At 47.0% G+C, this 18,389-nt stretch overlaps 1 protein-coding gene across 1 annotated transcript in view; it reads left to right on the top strand.

Annotated features, from left to right (window-relative positions):
• MOV10L1 (Mov10 like RNA helicase 1) overlaps positions 1-18,389 on the top strand; it is a 371,844-nt gene that overhangs the window by 203,853 nt on the left and 149,602 nt on the right. The window contains exons 10-13 of the mRNA XM_075345097.1: positions 269-446; positions 8,810-8,880; positions 9,483-9,574; positions 15,340-15,398. Of these exons, the coding sequence (XP_075201212.1) occupies positions 269-446; positions 8,810-8,880; positions 9,483-9,574; positions 15,340-15,398 (400 nt within the window). The remainder of the gene's footprint in view (positions 1-268; positions 447-8,809; positions 8,881-9,482; positions 9,575-15,339; positions 15,399-18,389) is intronic.

Below are 18,389 nucleotides of genomic sequence, written 5' to 3'. Positions count from 1 at the left end.
AGAATGAAAGAACAGTCCAGTAGGAGAAGGAAGCAAATTTGTCTGATAAGATATATTACAAGGTTGCTTATTTTAATGTATACTATTGATTTATGAAATAAAAAATAGAACGACTGTTATATTAAGTTATATGGATTATCAAAAAGCTGGTTAGTGTAGCCATTTTAGCATATGTCTTATTAGCACATTAGAACATTTGTACAGTGTATAATTGTGATTTTTATATATAAATGATAGTTTTTGGTTTTTTTTGTTTTTTAATTAACAGTTGCTTACGCTGTCAAATTATCGAAATAAAATGTCAACTTTACTTTGGCTTGATGATATCCACAATGAAATAGAAATGAAAGAATTTACCCTGAGTGGCGTTAGCTTACAGAAGCGTGGTGGATTTTTGATTTTGGAAGTGCCTGGAATTATAGAAGGAAGACCCTCCCTTAATCATGGTATGTGATATATAAACAGTGAATAGCTTGATTGTTATCTACAGTGGGTACAGAAAGTATTCAGACTCCTTTAAAGTTTTCACTCTTTGTTTCATTGCAGCCATTTGGTAAATTGAAATAAGTTCATTTTTTTCTCATTAATATACACTCTGCACCCCAACAAGTTTTTCACACCTGGATTTGGGGATCCTCTCCCATTCTTCCTTGCAGATCTTCTGCAGTTCCATCAGGTTGGATGGTGAACGTTGGTGGACAGCCATTTTCAAGTCTCTCCAGAGATGTTCAATTGGGTTTAGGTCAGGGCTCTGGCTGGGCCAATCAAGAATGGTCACAGAGTTGTTCTGAAACCACTCCTTTGTTATTTTACCTGTGTGCTATAGAATGATAGAGTTGGAAGGGACCTCAAGGGCCATCGGGTCCAACCCTCTGCGAGTGCAGGCTTTCCTAAATCATCCCAGCTATATATTTATCCAGTTTCTGCTTGAAGATTTCCTGTGAAGAAGAGCTCACCACCTCCCGTGGTAGCCTGTTCCACTCCCTGACTGCCCTCGTTGTCAGAAAGTTTTTCCTAATGTCTAATCTGTATTTCCTTCCTTAGGGTCATTGTCTTATTGGAAAGTGAACCTTCAGCCAAGTCTGAGGTCCAGAGCACTCTGGAAGTGGTTTTCTTTCAGGATATCTCTGTACTTGTCCGCAGTCATCTCTTCTTCAATTGCAACCAGTCGTCCTGTAACTGCAGCTGAAAAACACCCCCATAACATGATGCTGCAACCCCCATGTTTCACTGTTGGGATTGTATTGGGCAGGGCATGAGCAGTGCCTGGTTTTCTCCACACATACCGCTTAGAATTATCACCAAAAAGTTTTATCTTCATCTCATCAGACCAGAGAATCTTATTTCTCATAGTCTGGGAGTCCTTCATGTGTTTTTTTGCAAACTCTTTGCGGGCTTTCATATATCTTGCACTGAGGAGAGGCTTCTGTCTGGCCACTCTGCTAAAAAGGCCCGACTGGTGGAGGGCTGCACTGCTAATTGACTTAGTGGAACTTTCTCCCATCTCCATACTGCATCTATGGACCTCAGCCACAGTGATCTTGGGGTTCTTCTTTACCTCTTTCACCAAGGCTCTCCAGGCTCTTCTCCCACGATTATTCAGTTTAGCTAGATGGCCAGGTCTAGGAAGAGTTCTTGTGGTTCCAAACTTCTTCCATTTAAGGATTATGGAGGCCACTGTGCTCTTAGGAGCCTTGAGTACTGCAGGAGACAGATTACTATAGCCTGCATTGGGGCACTAGGCTGTGAGAAGCAGTGACGTCACTGAGTTCACCGTTCACCGGAGGTCACAGCCGGGTTCCCACAGTACCAAGTATGGCAGGCAGTGAACCTGCTTCCGGATTGCGGGACATGGTGCCACAGCAGTCCGTCAATCCAGCTGTCAGGTCACTGGAGTTCACACCAGGGGCTCCCCACTGCCCTAAATGAACTCTGTAGAACCCACTGCCTTGTTGCATGACTGCTGTGTTGCCGTGTTGCGCAATCTGACAGTGTTTATCGTGGCTGGTTATCAAAACATATGGGAGATCCCACACCGTTTATTTATTTATTTATTTTGTATCCCTTCTTTCTTTGTCGCTCCATTGGGAGACCCAGACAATTGGGTGTATAGCTTCTGCCTCCGGAGGCCACACAAAGTATTACACTTTAAAAAGTGTAACCCCTCCCCTCTGCCTATACACCCTCCCGTGCATCACGGGCTCCTCAGTTTTTTGCTTTGTGTGGAAGGAGGCACACATCCACTCAGCTTCTCATTTTAGTTATATCGGTTGGAAGAAAAGTGGGCCCCCGGCATGTTCCCTTCTCACCCCACTAAGTCGGCGGTGCTGTTAAGGTTGAGGTACCCATTGCGGGTACAAAGGCAGGAGCCTCATGCCGTCTCCTTCACCATCCTTTTGCGGCTCTGGGAGAAGTGGGATCCTGAGCGGTCATCCAGTCACTGGGACCGTGCTCCCTCCGCAGCCCCTGGGGGAATCTGTCGGACAGGAGTTGGTTAATCCTCAGGGACCGGGCCCTGCATCACCAAGGTACTCTGTACCCCCATGGGGGATGTGCATGGAGCGCCTACATCCCGGACGCTGCAGCAGCTGCTTATTTGTGACGGCCGGCGGACTTCCGCGCCGACCGCGCCTGTTTGTCAGCCGCGGTGTTAAATTTAGGCCCCGGCTTCAATTGCGGCCTAGTAGCAAAACTCCCGCTCCCGGACCTGTCTATCAGGGATAAGGGCGGGACTGCCGACCTGACGTCGGCTGTGAGGGCCAGGGCATCCTGTATGTTCCTCCCCCCCTCACTGATCACTGTGGGGACTCCAGATTCCCGCACTTTTCTAACGCCGCCCACGGCTTCTCTCCTCCCCTGAGAGCTCCGGCAGCCATTTTTTTGGCACTCTGCCTGTGAAAAGAGCTCTGCAACGCTGGGAGACCTAAGGCAGGGAATCTGGAGGACACACACTCCGCTTTTTAGCGGTCGGTAAGCCACACCGGTCACCCGGTGCTGGTCCCCTTAGGGTGCCGGAATAGATACTATATATATTTATATATTTCTGTTCGGTCGGGCTGTATACCCTTCCCATATACCCTCAGTGATCACTCTCCTAGGAGACAACAGCATGTCGTCTACAAGGAGCAAGGGGGCCAAAACACAGGGTTATTTTGCGACCTGTACCTCTTGTGCGGCTAAGTTACCTGCGGGTTCCACCTACCCTCACTGTGAGCAATGCTCAACCCCTGTTTTACTTCCACAACCGGAGCCTCGGTCACTAGTGGGCCCCTCGGCTCAGGTAGAATCCGTTGCTCTACCTGTCCAGGCGGCAGGGACAGAGTTTGCAGTCTTTGCTGAAAAACTCTGAGTCACTCTCACAATCCGTGGCTCAGTCCATGGACAAATGGTCTGCCAAGCTGCTGGAAGCTTTGCAGTCCAGACCGGTCCCTACACAGGCCCCGGGCCCTGTTGGATCTTCACCCCCAGGCCCCTCTCTGTCCGCGCCGCAGCACGTTCCCAGGGGGGGCCCTAGGTCTCACGTGGAGGACTTCGGCCCGGACCACAATCCCAGACCGGCTAAGCGGGCCCGCTGGGAATCTTCTCCGACTTCTTCACGCTGCTCGGGTTCCCAGCGTGAGGACTCTCTGGAGGACGAGGCGGACGTCGCGGCTCAGTGCTCTGACACTGACGTTGCTCTCAATCTTGATACACCTGAAGGGGACGCCATAGTAAATGACCTTATCTCGTCCATCAACCAGGTGTTAGATATCTCTCCCCCGCCGCCACCTGTAGAGGAGTCGACTTCTCAGCAGGAGAAACACCAGTTTCGGTTCCCTAAACGTACAAGGAGTGCGTTTTTCGATCACTCTAACTTCAGAGATGCTGTCCAGAAGCCCAGAGCGGTTCCGGACAAGCGCTTTACTAAGCGCCTCACTGACACACGTTACCCCTTCCCCTCTGACGTTGTCAAGGGCTGGGCTCAATGTCCCAAGGTGGATCCCCCAGTCTCTAGATTGGCGGCTAGATCTGTGGTATCGGTTGCAGATGGATCATCGCTAAAGGATGCCACTGACAGGCAGATAGAGCTCCTGGTGAAATCCATCTATGAAGCCACGGGCGCGTCTTTTGCCCCGGCCTTTGCAGCCGTGTGGGCACTACAAGCTATCTCAGCTTGTCTGGCTGAGATTAATGCGGTCACACGTAATTCTGCTCCGCAGGTTGCGTCTTTGACTTCTCAGGCATCAGCTTTTTCTTCCTACGCCATGAACGCAGTTTTAGACTCTGCTAGCCGTACAGCGGTGGCATCCGCTAACTCTGTGGCAGTCCGCAGGGCCATGTGGCTGCGCGAATGGAAGGCAGACTCTGCTTCCAAGAGGTTCTTAACCGGTTTGCCGTTTGCTGGCGACCGCTTGTTTGGTGAACGATTGGATGAAATTATTAAGGAATCCAAGGGAAAGGACTCCTCCTTACCCCAGTCCAAACCAAAGAGACCTCAGCAACGGAAAATACAATCGAGGTTTCGGTCCTTTCGTCCCTCCGCCAAGCCCCAATCCTCTTCGTCCAGCAGGCCGGAGAAAGGCCAGAGGAACTCCTATGCGTGGCGGTCCAAGTCACGCCTCCAAAAGGCCGCAGGAGGCACTGCTTCCAAGGCGGCCTCCTCATGACTCTCGGCATCCCCGAACCGCATCCTCGGTCGGTGGCAGGCTCTCCCACTTTTGCGACGCCTGGTGGCCACATGTTCAAGACCGATGGGTGAGAGACATTCTGTCTCACGGTTACAGGATAGAGTTCAGCTCTCGTCCCCCGACTCGTTTCTTCAGAACATCTCCGCCCCCTGAGCGAGCCAATGCACTTTTTCAAGCGGTGAACGCTCTGAAGACAGAAGGAGTTGTGATCCCTGTTCCCCTCCAGGAACATGGTCGCGGCTTTTACTCCAACTTGTTCGTGGTGCCAAAGAAGGACGGTTCATTCCGTCCCGTCCTGGACCTCAAACTGCTCAACAGACATGTGAGCACCAGACGGTTTCGGATGGAATCTCTCCGCTCTGTCATCGCTTCGATGTCACAAGGAGACTTCCTAGCATCGATCGACATCAAGGATGCTTATCTCCATGTGCCGATCGCAGCCGAACATCAACGCTTTTTGCGTTTCGCCATCGGGGACGAACACCTTCAGTTCGTGGCATTGCCTTTCGGCCTGGCGACAGCCCCACGGGTGTTCACCAAGGTCATGGCATCTGTTGTGGCGGTCCTACACTCGCAGGGCCTCTCGGTGATTCCCTACTTAGACGATCTTCTGGTCAGGGCACCCTCTCAGATGGCGTGTCAAAACAGCCTTACAGTCGCTCTGGCGACTCTCCAGCAGTTCGGGTGGATCATCAACTTCCCAAAATCCAAGTTGACACCGACCCAATCACTGACGTACCTTGGGATGGAGTTTCATACTCAGTCAGCAGTAGTCATGCTACCGCTGGACAAACCGCTTTCGCTGCAGGCAGGGGTGCAATCTCTTCTTCGGGGTCAGTCACACCCCTTGAGGCGCCTCATGCACTTCCTGGGGAAGATGGTGGCAGCGATGGAGGCAGTGCCCTTCGCGCAATTCCATCTGCGGCCACTCCAGTGGGACATTCTCCGCAAATGGGACAGGAGGTCGACTTCACTCGACAGGAACGTCTCTCTTTCCCTTGCAACCAAGACGTCACTTCAGTGGTGGCTCCTTCCCAACTCTCTATCGCAGGGAAAATCCTTCCTACCCCCCACCTGGGCTGTGGTCACGACGGACGCGAGCCTGTCAGGGTGGGGGGAGGTTTTTCTCCACCACAGGGCTCAGGGAACCTGGACTCCGATAGTCATCCCTTCAGATCAATATTCTGGAGATAAGGGCAGTGTATCTAGCCCTATTGGCCTTTCATCGGTGGCTGGAGGGCAGGCAGATCCGGATCCAGTCGGACAACGCCACTGCCGTCGCATACATCAACCACCAAGGCGGCACTCGCAGTCGTCAAGCCTTCCAGGAAGTCCGACCAATTCTGCAGTGGGTGGAAGCCACAGCTTCCACCATCTCCGCAGTTCACATCCCGGGCGTAGAAAACTGGGAAGCAGATTTTCTCAGCCGACAGGGCATGGACGCGGGGGAATGGTCTCTGCACCCAGACGTGTTTCGAGAGATCTGTCGCCGCTGGGGAACGCCGGACGTCGATCTCATGGCGTCACGGCACAACAACAAGGTCCCGGCATTCATGGCCCGGTCTCAAGATCACAGAGCTCTGGCGGCGGACGCATTAGTTCAGGATTGGTCGCAGTTTCGACTGCCCTATGTATTTCCTCCTCTGGCGATGCTGCCCAGAGTGCTGCGCAAAATCAGGTCCGACTGTCGTCGCGCCATTCTCGTCGCCCCAGATTGGCCGAGGCGGTCGTGGTACCCGGATCTGTGGCACCTCACGGTGAGTCCTGGCTCCTAGCGTCCACAGGGTTATCTCAAAATGTCATTGCCACTATGAGACAGGCCAGGAAACCAACGTCCGCCAAGATCTATCACAGATCTTGGAGGATCTTCTTATCCTGGTGCTCTGATAAGGGTTTTACCCTCTGGCCCTTTGCCTTACCCACTTTTCTTTCATTCCTTCAATCCGGAATGGACAAGGGTTTGTCTCTCGGCTCTCTCAAGGGACAAGTTTCGGCGCTATCCGTATTTTTTCAAAAGCGTCTAGCTAGGCTTCCGCAGGTCCGCACGTTCCTGCAAGGAGTTTGCCACATAGTCCCACCTTACAAGCGTCCGCTGGAACCCTGGGATCTTAACAGGGTGCTAATGGCTCTTCAGAAACCACCTTTCGAGCCGCTGCGGGATGTCTCTTTATCACGTCTTTCGCAGAAGGTGGCATTTCTAGTGGCAGTTACATCGCTCCGTAGAGTGTCGGAGCTGGCAGCGCTGTCATGCAAAGCCCCCTTCCTGGTTTTTCACCAGGATAAGGTGGTTCTGCGTCCGGTCCCGGAATTTCTCCCTAAGGTGGTATCCCCTTTTCATCTCAATCAGGATATCTCCTTACCTTCATTTTGCCCTCATCCAGTTCACCAATGTGAAAAGGATTTGCACTCGTTAGATCTGGTGAGAGCTCTCCGGCTCTTCATGTCTCGCACGGCGCCCCTGCGCCGTTCAGATGCGCTCTTGTCCTTGTCGCTGGCCAGCGTAAGGGTTCGCAGGCTTCCAAGTCAACCTTAGCTCGGTAGATCAAGGAACCGATTCTTGAAGCCTACCGTTCTTCTGGGCTTCCGCTTCCTTTGGGGCTGAAAGCCCATTCTACCAGAGCCGTGGGTGCGTCCTGGGCATTGCGGCACCGGGCTACGGCTCAGCAGGTGTGTCAGGCAGCTACCTGGTCTAGTCTGCACACTTTCACGAAACACTATCAGGTGCATACCTATGCTTCGGCAGACGCCAGTCTAGGTAGGCGAGTCCTTCAGGCGGCGGTTGCCCACCTGTAAGAGGGGGTCGTTTTCGGCTCTTTTTATCGAGGTATTCTTTTACCCACCCAGGGACTGCTTTTGGACGTCCCAATTGTCTGGGTCTCCCAATGGAGCGACAAAGAAGAAGGGAATTTTGTTTACTTACCGTAAATTCCTTTTCTTCTAGCTCCTATTGGGAGACCCAGCACCCGCCCCTGTTCCCTTCGGGCTGTTTGTTCTTTTGTGTACACATGTTGTTCATGTTGAATTGTTCTTTTGGTTCATGGTTCAGTTCTCCGAACATCCTTCGGATTGAATTTACCTTAGACCAATTTATAAGTTTCCTCCTTCCTGCTTTTGCACCAAAACTGAGGAGCCCGTGATGCACGGGAGGGTGTATAGGCAGAGGGGAGGGGTTACACTTTTTAAAGTGTAATACTTTGTGTGGCCTCCGGAGGCAGAAGCTATACACCCAATTGTCTGGGTCTCCCAATAGGAGCTAGAAGAAAAGGAATTTACGGTAAGTAAACAAAATTCCCTTCATTTTTCTTTTTTATAATAAGCCACAATAAAGCTGACTGCTGGGGGTTGCAGCCTGTTCGAGTTCGCTCATTCATAGTGGTGAATATTATGCTGCTTGCAATATCATCCAACATAACCGGTGTGGCGGTGGGTCATTATAGCCATTATAGATCTCTGGAGGAATATTTTTGAAGTGGGTGACAAACTTCCATGTGATAACAGCAGTCATGGTACTTTTGGCTAGTTCCCAGAATGAATTCCTCAGAGTATCAGTTAGACTTTACACTAGTAAAGTCACTAGTGCAGTGACCTTTGGATTCCTCTAAGTCCAGGACAATATCCAGCCTCATGTAGCCAGTGTATGTGGACATGCAGCCTTTGACTTACGTTCATGTTCCTACTCCTAAATTCAATTTAAAACCTTTGGGATGTGACATATAATCGATTCTGTCACTGCCAATTAGTGCTACAGACTCTCCAGGAGCTCACATGATACCCTGATCTAAGTTTGGGAGATTTCCCTCTGCCATCTTATCAGGAGCATGACCTAGCATTGTCCAAAGTGCAGAAATGCACATGATTGCTATATATACAGAGTCACATGAAATTCAGTCAAATGGAATCAACCCATTTCCTTTTTTTGCTTTGACTTTTGGGATGGTTTAGACCCCAACTCTTATTTGGCAGATGATTTTGGTTTACATTGAGGTGTTAATTTGAAATTTTGTTGTCAATAAATTACACAATTCATATCTAACAATTTTCAATTTAAATCTTTTGTTCATTGAGATCCAATGTGTAATATAAGTGTTCCTTACTTTCTGAGCAGTGCACTATGCTCCATTTGTATGTTTTGTGCCATCCAGGTGACAGGGTCCTGTTGAAGAACCAGACCTATAGCTCTCCAGTGGTTGAATTTGTCGGCTTGATTGCTGAAGTAAGTTTCTTTGTAGCAGTCTTTTAGATCTTTTTAATTGTTTGTGCATTATTTATTGTAATGTCCTGGTCTGTATGTTATTGCATGCTATTAGGATCACCCAGGTCACATAAATAATGCAGGTACTTGGAGCGGTGATGCTGACACTCATGGAATGACTTCTGCACAACTTTCCATGTTGATGCTTTTATTCATAGTCCTGGTATTAGTTTTAAAAATTCATGTTTGGGTAGAAAGTGCCTGTGCTATAAAGCAGAGTAGCTACTTATTTTACAATTGATCTATAGCATATTCCATAATTCCCTCTCAAGTCATAATAGGGCTGTGCATGTATTTCCTACATCATGCTCTGCTTGTTTGCCTTTATTATGTCTCAGTAATGTTCAGTAAATTGCAGCTACGCTCGTATTTTCTAGTTGAATAGGTACTTACGCTGCGAGCGGCTCCAGCTGCTTACTTTGCTTACTTTCAATATACACAGAACAACAAGAGCACTTGTTTACTGATGAATAAAACAACACAAGTGCTATATGTTGTTGGCTACACATGCCATCAAATACAGCATAACACATTTTGTTAAAGAAATCTTTTGTCTTTTCTAGATACATGATGAGGAGGTATCACTGCGCGTTAACGCAAACCTGGAGCAGTCCTACAACTATGAACCGATGGAAGTAGAATTCAACGTAAACAGGCAATGTGCCGATTTACTCCGTGTATCTTTAGTGGTTATGGTTTTATTGTATCTTGAATAACATCTCCCAGGTCAATGTCTTCTTTGACGATTGTGTTCACATATTTTTATAGTCCTTTTACATTTAATGGTTTTTTTTGTCTAATTATTTAATTTAGCACACATATGCTTGGAGAGGCCCATATGATGCCTTTTTGTTTGCCAAACAAAGTAAGGCAGTGGATTAAGTGTCGTAAAATATCTTCAGTTTGCTTCCATTCCAGCCACAATCCATTTTTTGCCTGCGTAAGGAGAAAAAAAAACTATAGCATTTGAATCCAGTTTTTATTGTTTTACCATTGACGTCTAAGGCAAATAGATGGTTGTATCAGCCACTAGTAGATCTCATATTTAGTACTGTGCAGAACACTAGAGATGATTAGAGACACCTTTATTAGAAACAAATCCGTTACAATAGCAACAAATCCAGAGGACTATGGTGTCCTTTTTTAAATGGATCTCTTTTTGATGGGTCCATTGAACCGCTTCACAACATCCACCGCACATGTAAGGCGCAAGTCGGAAGGGGGCGTATGAAGCAGGATACTGTAGTGATCCTGCCTCATACTTGTCTGGTAATGGCTGTGTATTACAGCTAGGACCTACCTCCAACAATCGTAGGTGGAGCGGAGTTAAACTCTCACAGCGGCATTTAATACACGCTAGCATGGGCGCTCACTGTGACGTGATTTGAGTTGGCGATGGTTGCTAACATATCAGTGGCTCTGCTGAAGAAGTCGGGGCTTATTACAGCGCTGTCTTGAAATTTTGCCAGTGACCAGGCTTTAACCCCTTCATGACCGCAGGCAGTAAAGTTACGTTCTATTTTAACGTGACTTAACGACCAGAGACGTAACTTTATTTGATTGGCATGGCCATAATAACGGCTTTCAAATGATGGACCTCCGCTGTTTCTTACAGCAGGGGACCCTTGCTTGACCCCGGGGGCAGTGTATGCCAGCCACAGGGGGCAGTGTGTGCCAGCCACAGGGGGCAGTGTGTGCCAGCCACAGGGGGCAGTGTGTGCCAGCCACAGGGGGCCGTGTGCCATCCACAGGGGGCCGTGTGCCAGCCACAGGGGGCCGTGTGCCAGCCATAGGGGACATGTTGCATCACTGGGGGACGTGTGCCAGCACAAGGGGGCTATATTCAATATAAGGTGGCCATATCCATATTAAGGGGGCTAATTTTAGGACGGGGGGGGCTATGAGGGACATATACTCTATATGATTTGTTAGACGGACACTGGCATTATAAGACGGACCCCATTTATTAAAAAAAAATGTCTCTATTCCTTCACCAAATTTGGGGGTGCGTCTTATAATCCGGTGCGTCTTATAATCCGGTGCGTCTTATAAAGCGAAAAATGCGATATATATTTATTTTGGGGAAAAAAAATGTTCAAATCACCCCCCATTTGCCGCATTCAAAATAAAGATAACAAAATACACATATGTGATATCGCTGTGTTCAGAAGAATTTCATCTATCAAAATATAAAAATATGTAACCCGATCGATAAACACTAATATAAAAAAAAAAAAATCCAATAGCGCCAAAAGTACATTTTGTTTTTGGTTCCTGTAATACCACAAAAAGTGCATGTAAACAATTTAAGGCTATGTGCGCACTGGGAAATGGAATTTTCTTGAGAAAATTCCGCATGCTCTCAAAGATTACCGCACCCGCGGTAAAAAACCGCGGCAAACCGCACCCGAAAACTGCATGCGGTTTGCTGCGGGGTCACTGCGGTATTGTTCGCGGTATTGCCGCGGTTTTGCCGCGTGCGGGTTGGGATGTGTTTTATTGCATTCAATGCAATAAAGCACATTGAAAAAAAAAAAGTCATTTAATTCTGAGATAGTAGATAGATAGACAGAAGAATAGATAGAGGGATAGATAGATAGACAGATAGAGGGATAGATAGATAGATAGAGGACAGATCGCTGCATTTCCCACGGTCGGCAGTGAGTTCACATTACCGGCCGTGGGAAATGACCGGTAATTACCTCTGCTGTCTGCTGCATTCATTCAGCGCTGTGTCTGTGACAGTGGCGGCTGGATGTAAGCAGCGCAGGACCTGTGGATTACGCCGGAGCTTTGTTTCGGGGGGGGTTAATAAAATGGTGAACGAGGCTTGTTTGTTTTATTTAAAATAAAGGATTTTTCGGTGTCTGCGTTTTATTCACTTTACTTTCGGGTTGATCATGTCAGCTGTCACATAGACTCTGCCATGATCAAGCCTGGAGTTAATGGCGGTGATCCACCACCATTAACCCCTTGTATTACCCTGCTGCCACTGCTACACGGCGACAGGAAGAGCCGAGGACACGCCGGTGCTGCCGCATAATGAATGCGACAGTGCCGGGGCAGCTGCGGCTGATATTCTCGGCTGCGGGAGGGGGAGTGAGGCGGGGGACATTAACCCTGCCCCTCTCCCTCCCAAGCCTGAGAATACCGGGCCGCCGCTGTGTGCTTACCTCGGCTGGAAGGTAAAAATACGGTGGAGCCCACGTTCTTTTTTTTTTTTTTTTTCTATATTTCCGTTTTCTTTCTATGTGTGTTCTATGTGTCTGTGTTTATGTGTTCTATGTCTGTGATGTGTTCTATGTCTGTGATGTGTGTGTGTTTACTCTCTGCACGGCTTCCTCTTCCTGTAATGACATCACTTCCCTGCAAAACCGCAGACAGGCGATGTACATTACCGGAGGTAAACCGCGAAATACCGCAGGGAATAACGCAGGAAAACGCAGTGAACCGCACAGAATTTGCTGCCTGCGTTATTCCCTGCAGGATTTCACGATTAACATTGGAGTCAATGCAGTGAAATCCCGTAGCGACGTGCGGAAAAGAATTGCTATGCAATTGTTTTTGCTGCGGGATTCCCGCAGCAAAACATGCAGCTGTCAAATTCCGCCTAGTGCGTACAGGATTTTTTTTGCCCACAGGTCTTGCTGGTGATTCACTGCAGAGATGTTATGAACATTTTCTGCAGCGAAACATGCAGCAAAACCGCAAAAAATCCGCGGCAAAATCCGGTAAGTGCGCACATAGCCTATAAGATTATTTGGCTTGGAAAATGACGACACAGCCAGCAAAATTTATTTTTTTGCAAACTTCTGATTTTTTTTTTTTCACCCCTAAAATAATATAAAAACTGGAGATGTTTGATATCCGCAGAATTGTATTTATGAAAAGAATCCTACTGCTAGGTAATTTTTACCACAAAATGTACACCTTAAAAACAGTTCCCCAAAACCATATTAGAATTGTTTTTTTTTTCACAATTTCTCCCCATTTGGAATTGTTTCCCCATTTTAAAGTACACTATGGTAAGGCTGCTTTCACACATCAGTTTTTTGCAATCAGGCACAATCCGGTTTGTGCCTAATGCAACGGATCCGTCTCAGATTGTGTAAAAACTGATGCAACGGATCCGGTAAAAAAAAACGGATTCGTTTTTTTTAATTATGCTGAGAGAGAGAGACTCCATCATCACCGCACATACACCGGCACTCCCGCACGCACCATCACCGCACATACACCGGCACTCCCGCACGCATCATCACCGCACATACACCGGCACTCCCGCACGCATCATCACCGCACATACACCGGCACTCCCGCACGCACCATCACCGCATATACACCGGCACTCCCGCACGCACCATCACCGCACATACACCGGCACTCCCGCACGCACCATCACCGCACATACACCGGCACTCCCGCACGCATAATCACCGCACACCCCCCGGCATTACCTCAGTGACATCCCCGCTGACAGCGCGACTCCCTTCAGTTTCTGTGTGGAGCTCCCGGGAGCGGCGGTGTTCTATTGCCGCTCCTGTCAGCTTCATGTAGCAGAGCTGAAATCGTCGTGGGACCTCTGTGGATTACGTCGGACCTGGAGGGGTATTTGGGGATTTTAATAAAATGGTAAAAGAGGGTCTTTTTTTGTCTTTTATTCCAAATAAAACATTTTTTCGGGTGTGTGTGTTTATTTACTTTCACTTACAGGTTAATCATTGGGGGTGTCTCATATTACCTCGATTCCCACCGCACCAGGGCAATTCGGGATGAGCCGGGTAGAGTCCCGGGACTGTCGCATCTAATGGATGCGGCAATTCCGGTGGCTGCTGGCTGATATTGTTAGGCTGGGGGGCTCCCCATAACGTGGAGCCCCCATCCTGAGAATACCAGCCTTCAGCCGTGTGGCTTTTATCTTGACTGGTATCAAAATTGGGGGGAACCGCACGCCGTTTTTTTTTTAATTATTTATTTATTTTACTGCGGGGAAAGCAGTGAATAAAAGATTGAATAATGGGCGGCCGTCATTTTCAAATCAGGAGAAGCCGCCAGCAGTGTGACAGCTGTGCAGCGCCGCGCCCGTAATCGGTGAGTGGGTGTGAGTGAGTGAATGAGTCAGTGAGTGTGAGAGAGAGAAAGAGGCTGGGGCCACACGGGGCACTACTGCGATGCTCGCATGATACTCGGCTCGTGCTGGCAGCACAGCAGGAGCCGAGTGTCATGCTAGTGTCCCTGCATCTGAGTGCGGTCCGACTGCGAGCGGACCTCAGCTGCGGGGGGCGGGCCTGCTCTCAGGAGGGGCGGGCTGGCACGGAGGAGGGGAAGGAGGGATTTCTCTCCCTCTTTCCTCCGTAGCCGGCTATTGCCATTCTCGCTCTGCACGCGTGGTACACCGGTGTACCGCGAGTGCAGTGTGATTTTTTTTTTCTCGCCCCATTCACTTAAATGGTTGCGAGAGAAAGAGTCTCGCATTACAGTTGCAGCCTGCTGCGATTGTTTTTTCGGTCCGATTAGGACTGAGAAAATAATCGCTCGTGTGCTGACAGACAGGCTAGAATTGGTGCGAGTGGAATGCGATGTTTCATCGCACTCCACTCGCACCGATTTTCTTAGGCCAGAGAGAGAGAGATATTTTCTGACAAGCAATGAATTTATCTCACTTCCAGGCATGCTCAGAACTAAAAACCGAATCCGGTACATGCTTCCGGCGTTTGATACATGCCACCAGATTCGGCGTATATAGACTTTCATTATGCACCATGCTGCACGGCGCTATGCGTTTTTTTGCCGCTGGCAGAAAAAACGTTCCTCTCTGCGTCCTGTGCGGCCGCCAGAGTGACGATTTTTGCCGCAACCGTCAAAAACCGGATCAAACGCGAGTACATGCGGCACAATCCGGCGCTAATAAAAGTCTGAGGAAAAACTGCACCCGGCGGCAAAAAAAAACGGATGCATTTTTTCTGCAAAGCGCCGGATTGTGACGCACAGCAAAAACCTGATATGTGAAAGCAGCCTAAACTGAATGGTGTCTTTCAGCAGTGGAACTCATCTTGCAAAAAAATAAGCCCTAATACAAGAAAAATAAAAAGTTAGGACTCTGGGAAGAAGGGGAGGAAAAAATAATTGCCCCTGTTGTGAAGGGGTGAAAAACTTCTTTTTTTTTTCTTTTTTTTTTTCTCCACCATTTTGCATCCAGTTTGGCTCCATTTGTAACAGATCAGTATTATTTTTATTGTTATTACTAATCTTTACAAATAGATGATAACTGGGCACGTGATCAGAGCATAGCTCCTTACTAGTGATTCACCAGATATGGGCACACTGCTTGACACATTTAGGCTGTGGATTTATTTCTCCTAGTGACATTAAGGTTATATGGATGGTTAACATTTTTTTTTCCTTTTTAAATCTTTGTAGAACCAGTAGCAGAAGGTGTCAATTTGCCGTAGAACAAGCAAAACATCTTGGTCAAGCTGGTAAGTAGTTACATTAGAAGACTGCTTCTTTAACTTAAACCTTGTGCCACAGCGTTTCTCCACGGTCGGTGATTTCTCTTGAATCCCATTAAAAATATTCAGACAAACCCTTAAAGGGAACCTGTCACTAGTTTTGGGGCCTATAATCTGCGGCCACCACCAGTGGGCTCTTATATACAGCATTCTAACATGCTGCATATAAGAGCCCAGGCCACTGTGTAGAACGTAAAAATCACTTCATAATACTTACCTAAACGGTTGCTGCGGTGGAGTTGGGTCATATTGGCGTCTTCATTCTCCGGTGCCGGCACCTCCTCTTTCGGCCATCTTCGTCCTCCATCTTCTGAAGCTGCGGTGCATGACTCGTCCTACGTCAAACACACTCGCCGGCATTCAGGTCCTGCGCAGGCGCACTTTGTTCTGCCCTGAGTAGGGCAGATCAAAGTATTGTAGTGTGCCTATGCGGGACCGGTGAGTGTGTATGACGTAGGACGCATCATGCACCCAGGCTTCAGAAAGAGGACGAAGATGGCCGAAAGAAGAGGTGCCAGCACCGGAGAACGAAGACGCCAATATGACCCAACTCCACCGCAGCGACCGTTTAGGTAAGTATTATAAAATGATTTTTACGTTCTACACACACAGCGGCCTAGGCTCTTATATACAGCATGTTAGAATGCTGTATATAAGAGCCCACTGGTGGTGGCCGCAGCTTATAGGCACCAAATCTGCTGACAGGTTCCCTTTAAAGGGTCCATAGACTGTGATGATCGTTTGTAGGGTTATTTATTTCCGTCTTTTTAAAGGGCACAGAAATGTCTGTTGTATCTCTTTGCCTGTCTGAAATGACTCACTGAAATGAAAAAAAAAAAGAAGTTAATTTGAACTCTGTATCATTGTAGACTATGATATCCATTAGAAACGCAAAAAAAGATTGAAAACCTGGGTATCTAGTTTTGTTTACTCTTGGCTTCCAATTCTTAAAAATGAAGTTACATTTTAATGCGTGCACAATCACTGCAATACACTCTATTATATAAAATGGTATTCATTTGCTTACTGGAATTGTGTAAGGCCCTGTTCACACTGTTCTAGCGTTTTCCACCTAAATCTCCCTAAATAGGGATTTGTTTCAGCACAAGATGCACTCGCCAAACTGTACAACAAACGTCACTTCACAGACAAATTGGTGCTAAAAAGTCAGGAGTGGAGAGAGGGTGGGCTCTGTTTCATTTACCCTCGTGTTCCTAGTCCATAGTCCCGACAACATGACCACAGCACACTCTATATAAGCACGCCCATATAGAACGTTACAGTAACCATATCGAAAGTACAAGGAAAATTCCATGAATAAAATATATATTTATAAACATTCAAATAATTATAAAGGAATGCTGAAGTCATTCCTTTCTTTCAAACCTAGAGTGCCCATGGCTTCTTATTGGAGAAAAATGTTATGTCTATGTCTGCCCTCCTCGTTCAGGTACCAGGACGCTTTCTAATCAGGGATCACCTCCATACACTCATAGATGTGTTTTTTTTCATTGCTTTGTTGCCCTGACACTAGTGTGCATGGAACAGTGACATTTTTCTGTACATCACACAGGCAAGTGTGTATATATTAAAAAGAAACTGTGGGGGCGAAATATCACGTATACAACGAACTGTGCCTCACACATATAAATTGTATCACTGTACAATTTTTTCTCCCCTATGAATACATCTAGTATATATATATGAAACTGGAAAAAAGAGCACTGTCCATAGTTAAAATTCCCCATCGGTACAAACCAAGTGCTGGAGGACATCCTTACAATACTAAGCACCAATGTTACATAGTTACTAAGGTTGAAAAAAGACCTAGGTCCATCTAGTTCAACCTTCCTCCACCAGTTCTACATTTGGTCACTAAGTCATTTATAACCAACAATGTGTGTACTGAGGAAATCATCCAGCCCTATTTTGAAAGCTGTTATAGTATCTGCCATTACTACCTCTTGTGATAGGGCATTCCACAGTCTGACTGCTCTAACTGTAAAGAACTCTTTCCTATTTAGCTGTCGGAATCGCTTTTCTTCCGCTCACGGTGAGTGCCCCCTGGTCCTTAGTATTGTCTTTGGAAGAAATAAGTCATGTGCCAGTCCTTTATATTGACCACACATGTATTTATACATATAAATGAGATCTCCTCTGAGACGTCTTTTTTCTAAGCTAAACATATCTAACTTTTTCAACCTGTCATCATATGGGAGGCCTTCCATTCCTTGTAGTAGTCTAGTTGCCTGCCTTTGAACTGACTCTAACCTCTGAATGTCCTTTTTAAAATGTGGAGTCCAAAACTGGATCCCATATTCCAGATGTGGCCTTACAAGTGATTTATAGAGGGGTAATAATACGTTGGGATCGCGGGATCTGATCTCTTTTTATACTCCCTAGAATCTTGTTTGCTTTTGCAGCTGCTGCTTGACATTGAGTGCTGCTGCTCAGCTTATTTGTAATGAGAATACCCAAGTCCTTCTCCTGTTCTGTAGTCCCGAGTTTACTTCCATTTAATGTATACGCAGTTATAGGATTACTCCGTCCTAGGTGCGTTACTTTACATTTATCAACATTAAATCTCATTTGCCAAGTATCTGCCCATTCTGACATCTTATCCAGATCTTTTTGTAATATTATACTATCAAGGTCTGTTTTTAATATCCTACATAGTTTGGTGTCATCAGCAAAGACTGACACTTTACTATCAATCCCATCCACAAGGTCATTAATAAAGAGATTAAAAAGATGTATCTCGTAAATTCCGGTTACGAGAGTTTTTTTCTCAGCCACTGCTTTAAGATCTCAATCGTTTTCTAGCAAATATCAATTATTTATATCAAGCAGACTATGCTTAATGTAAGAAACAAAATACCATATCCAGTCTCCCTTAGATTTGTTAGTTACTGTTCCTTAGAATACCACATTGCTTTTGATTAGAGGCTTTCTCCAAAA

This window comes from Anomaloglossus baeobatrachus, chromosome 4 (assembly GCF_048569485.1).
Source record: "Anomaloglossus baeobatrachus isolate aAnoBae1 chromosome 4, aAnoBae1.hap1, whole genome shotgun sequence".
Lineage (NCBI taxonomy): Eukaryota > Metazoa > Chordata > Amphibia > Anura > Aromobatidae > Anomaloglossus > Anomaloglossus baeobatrachus.
The sequence above is the reverse complement of the archived record's forward strand: the minus strand, read 5'-3'. Positions and strand labels throughout refer to the sequence as shown.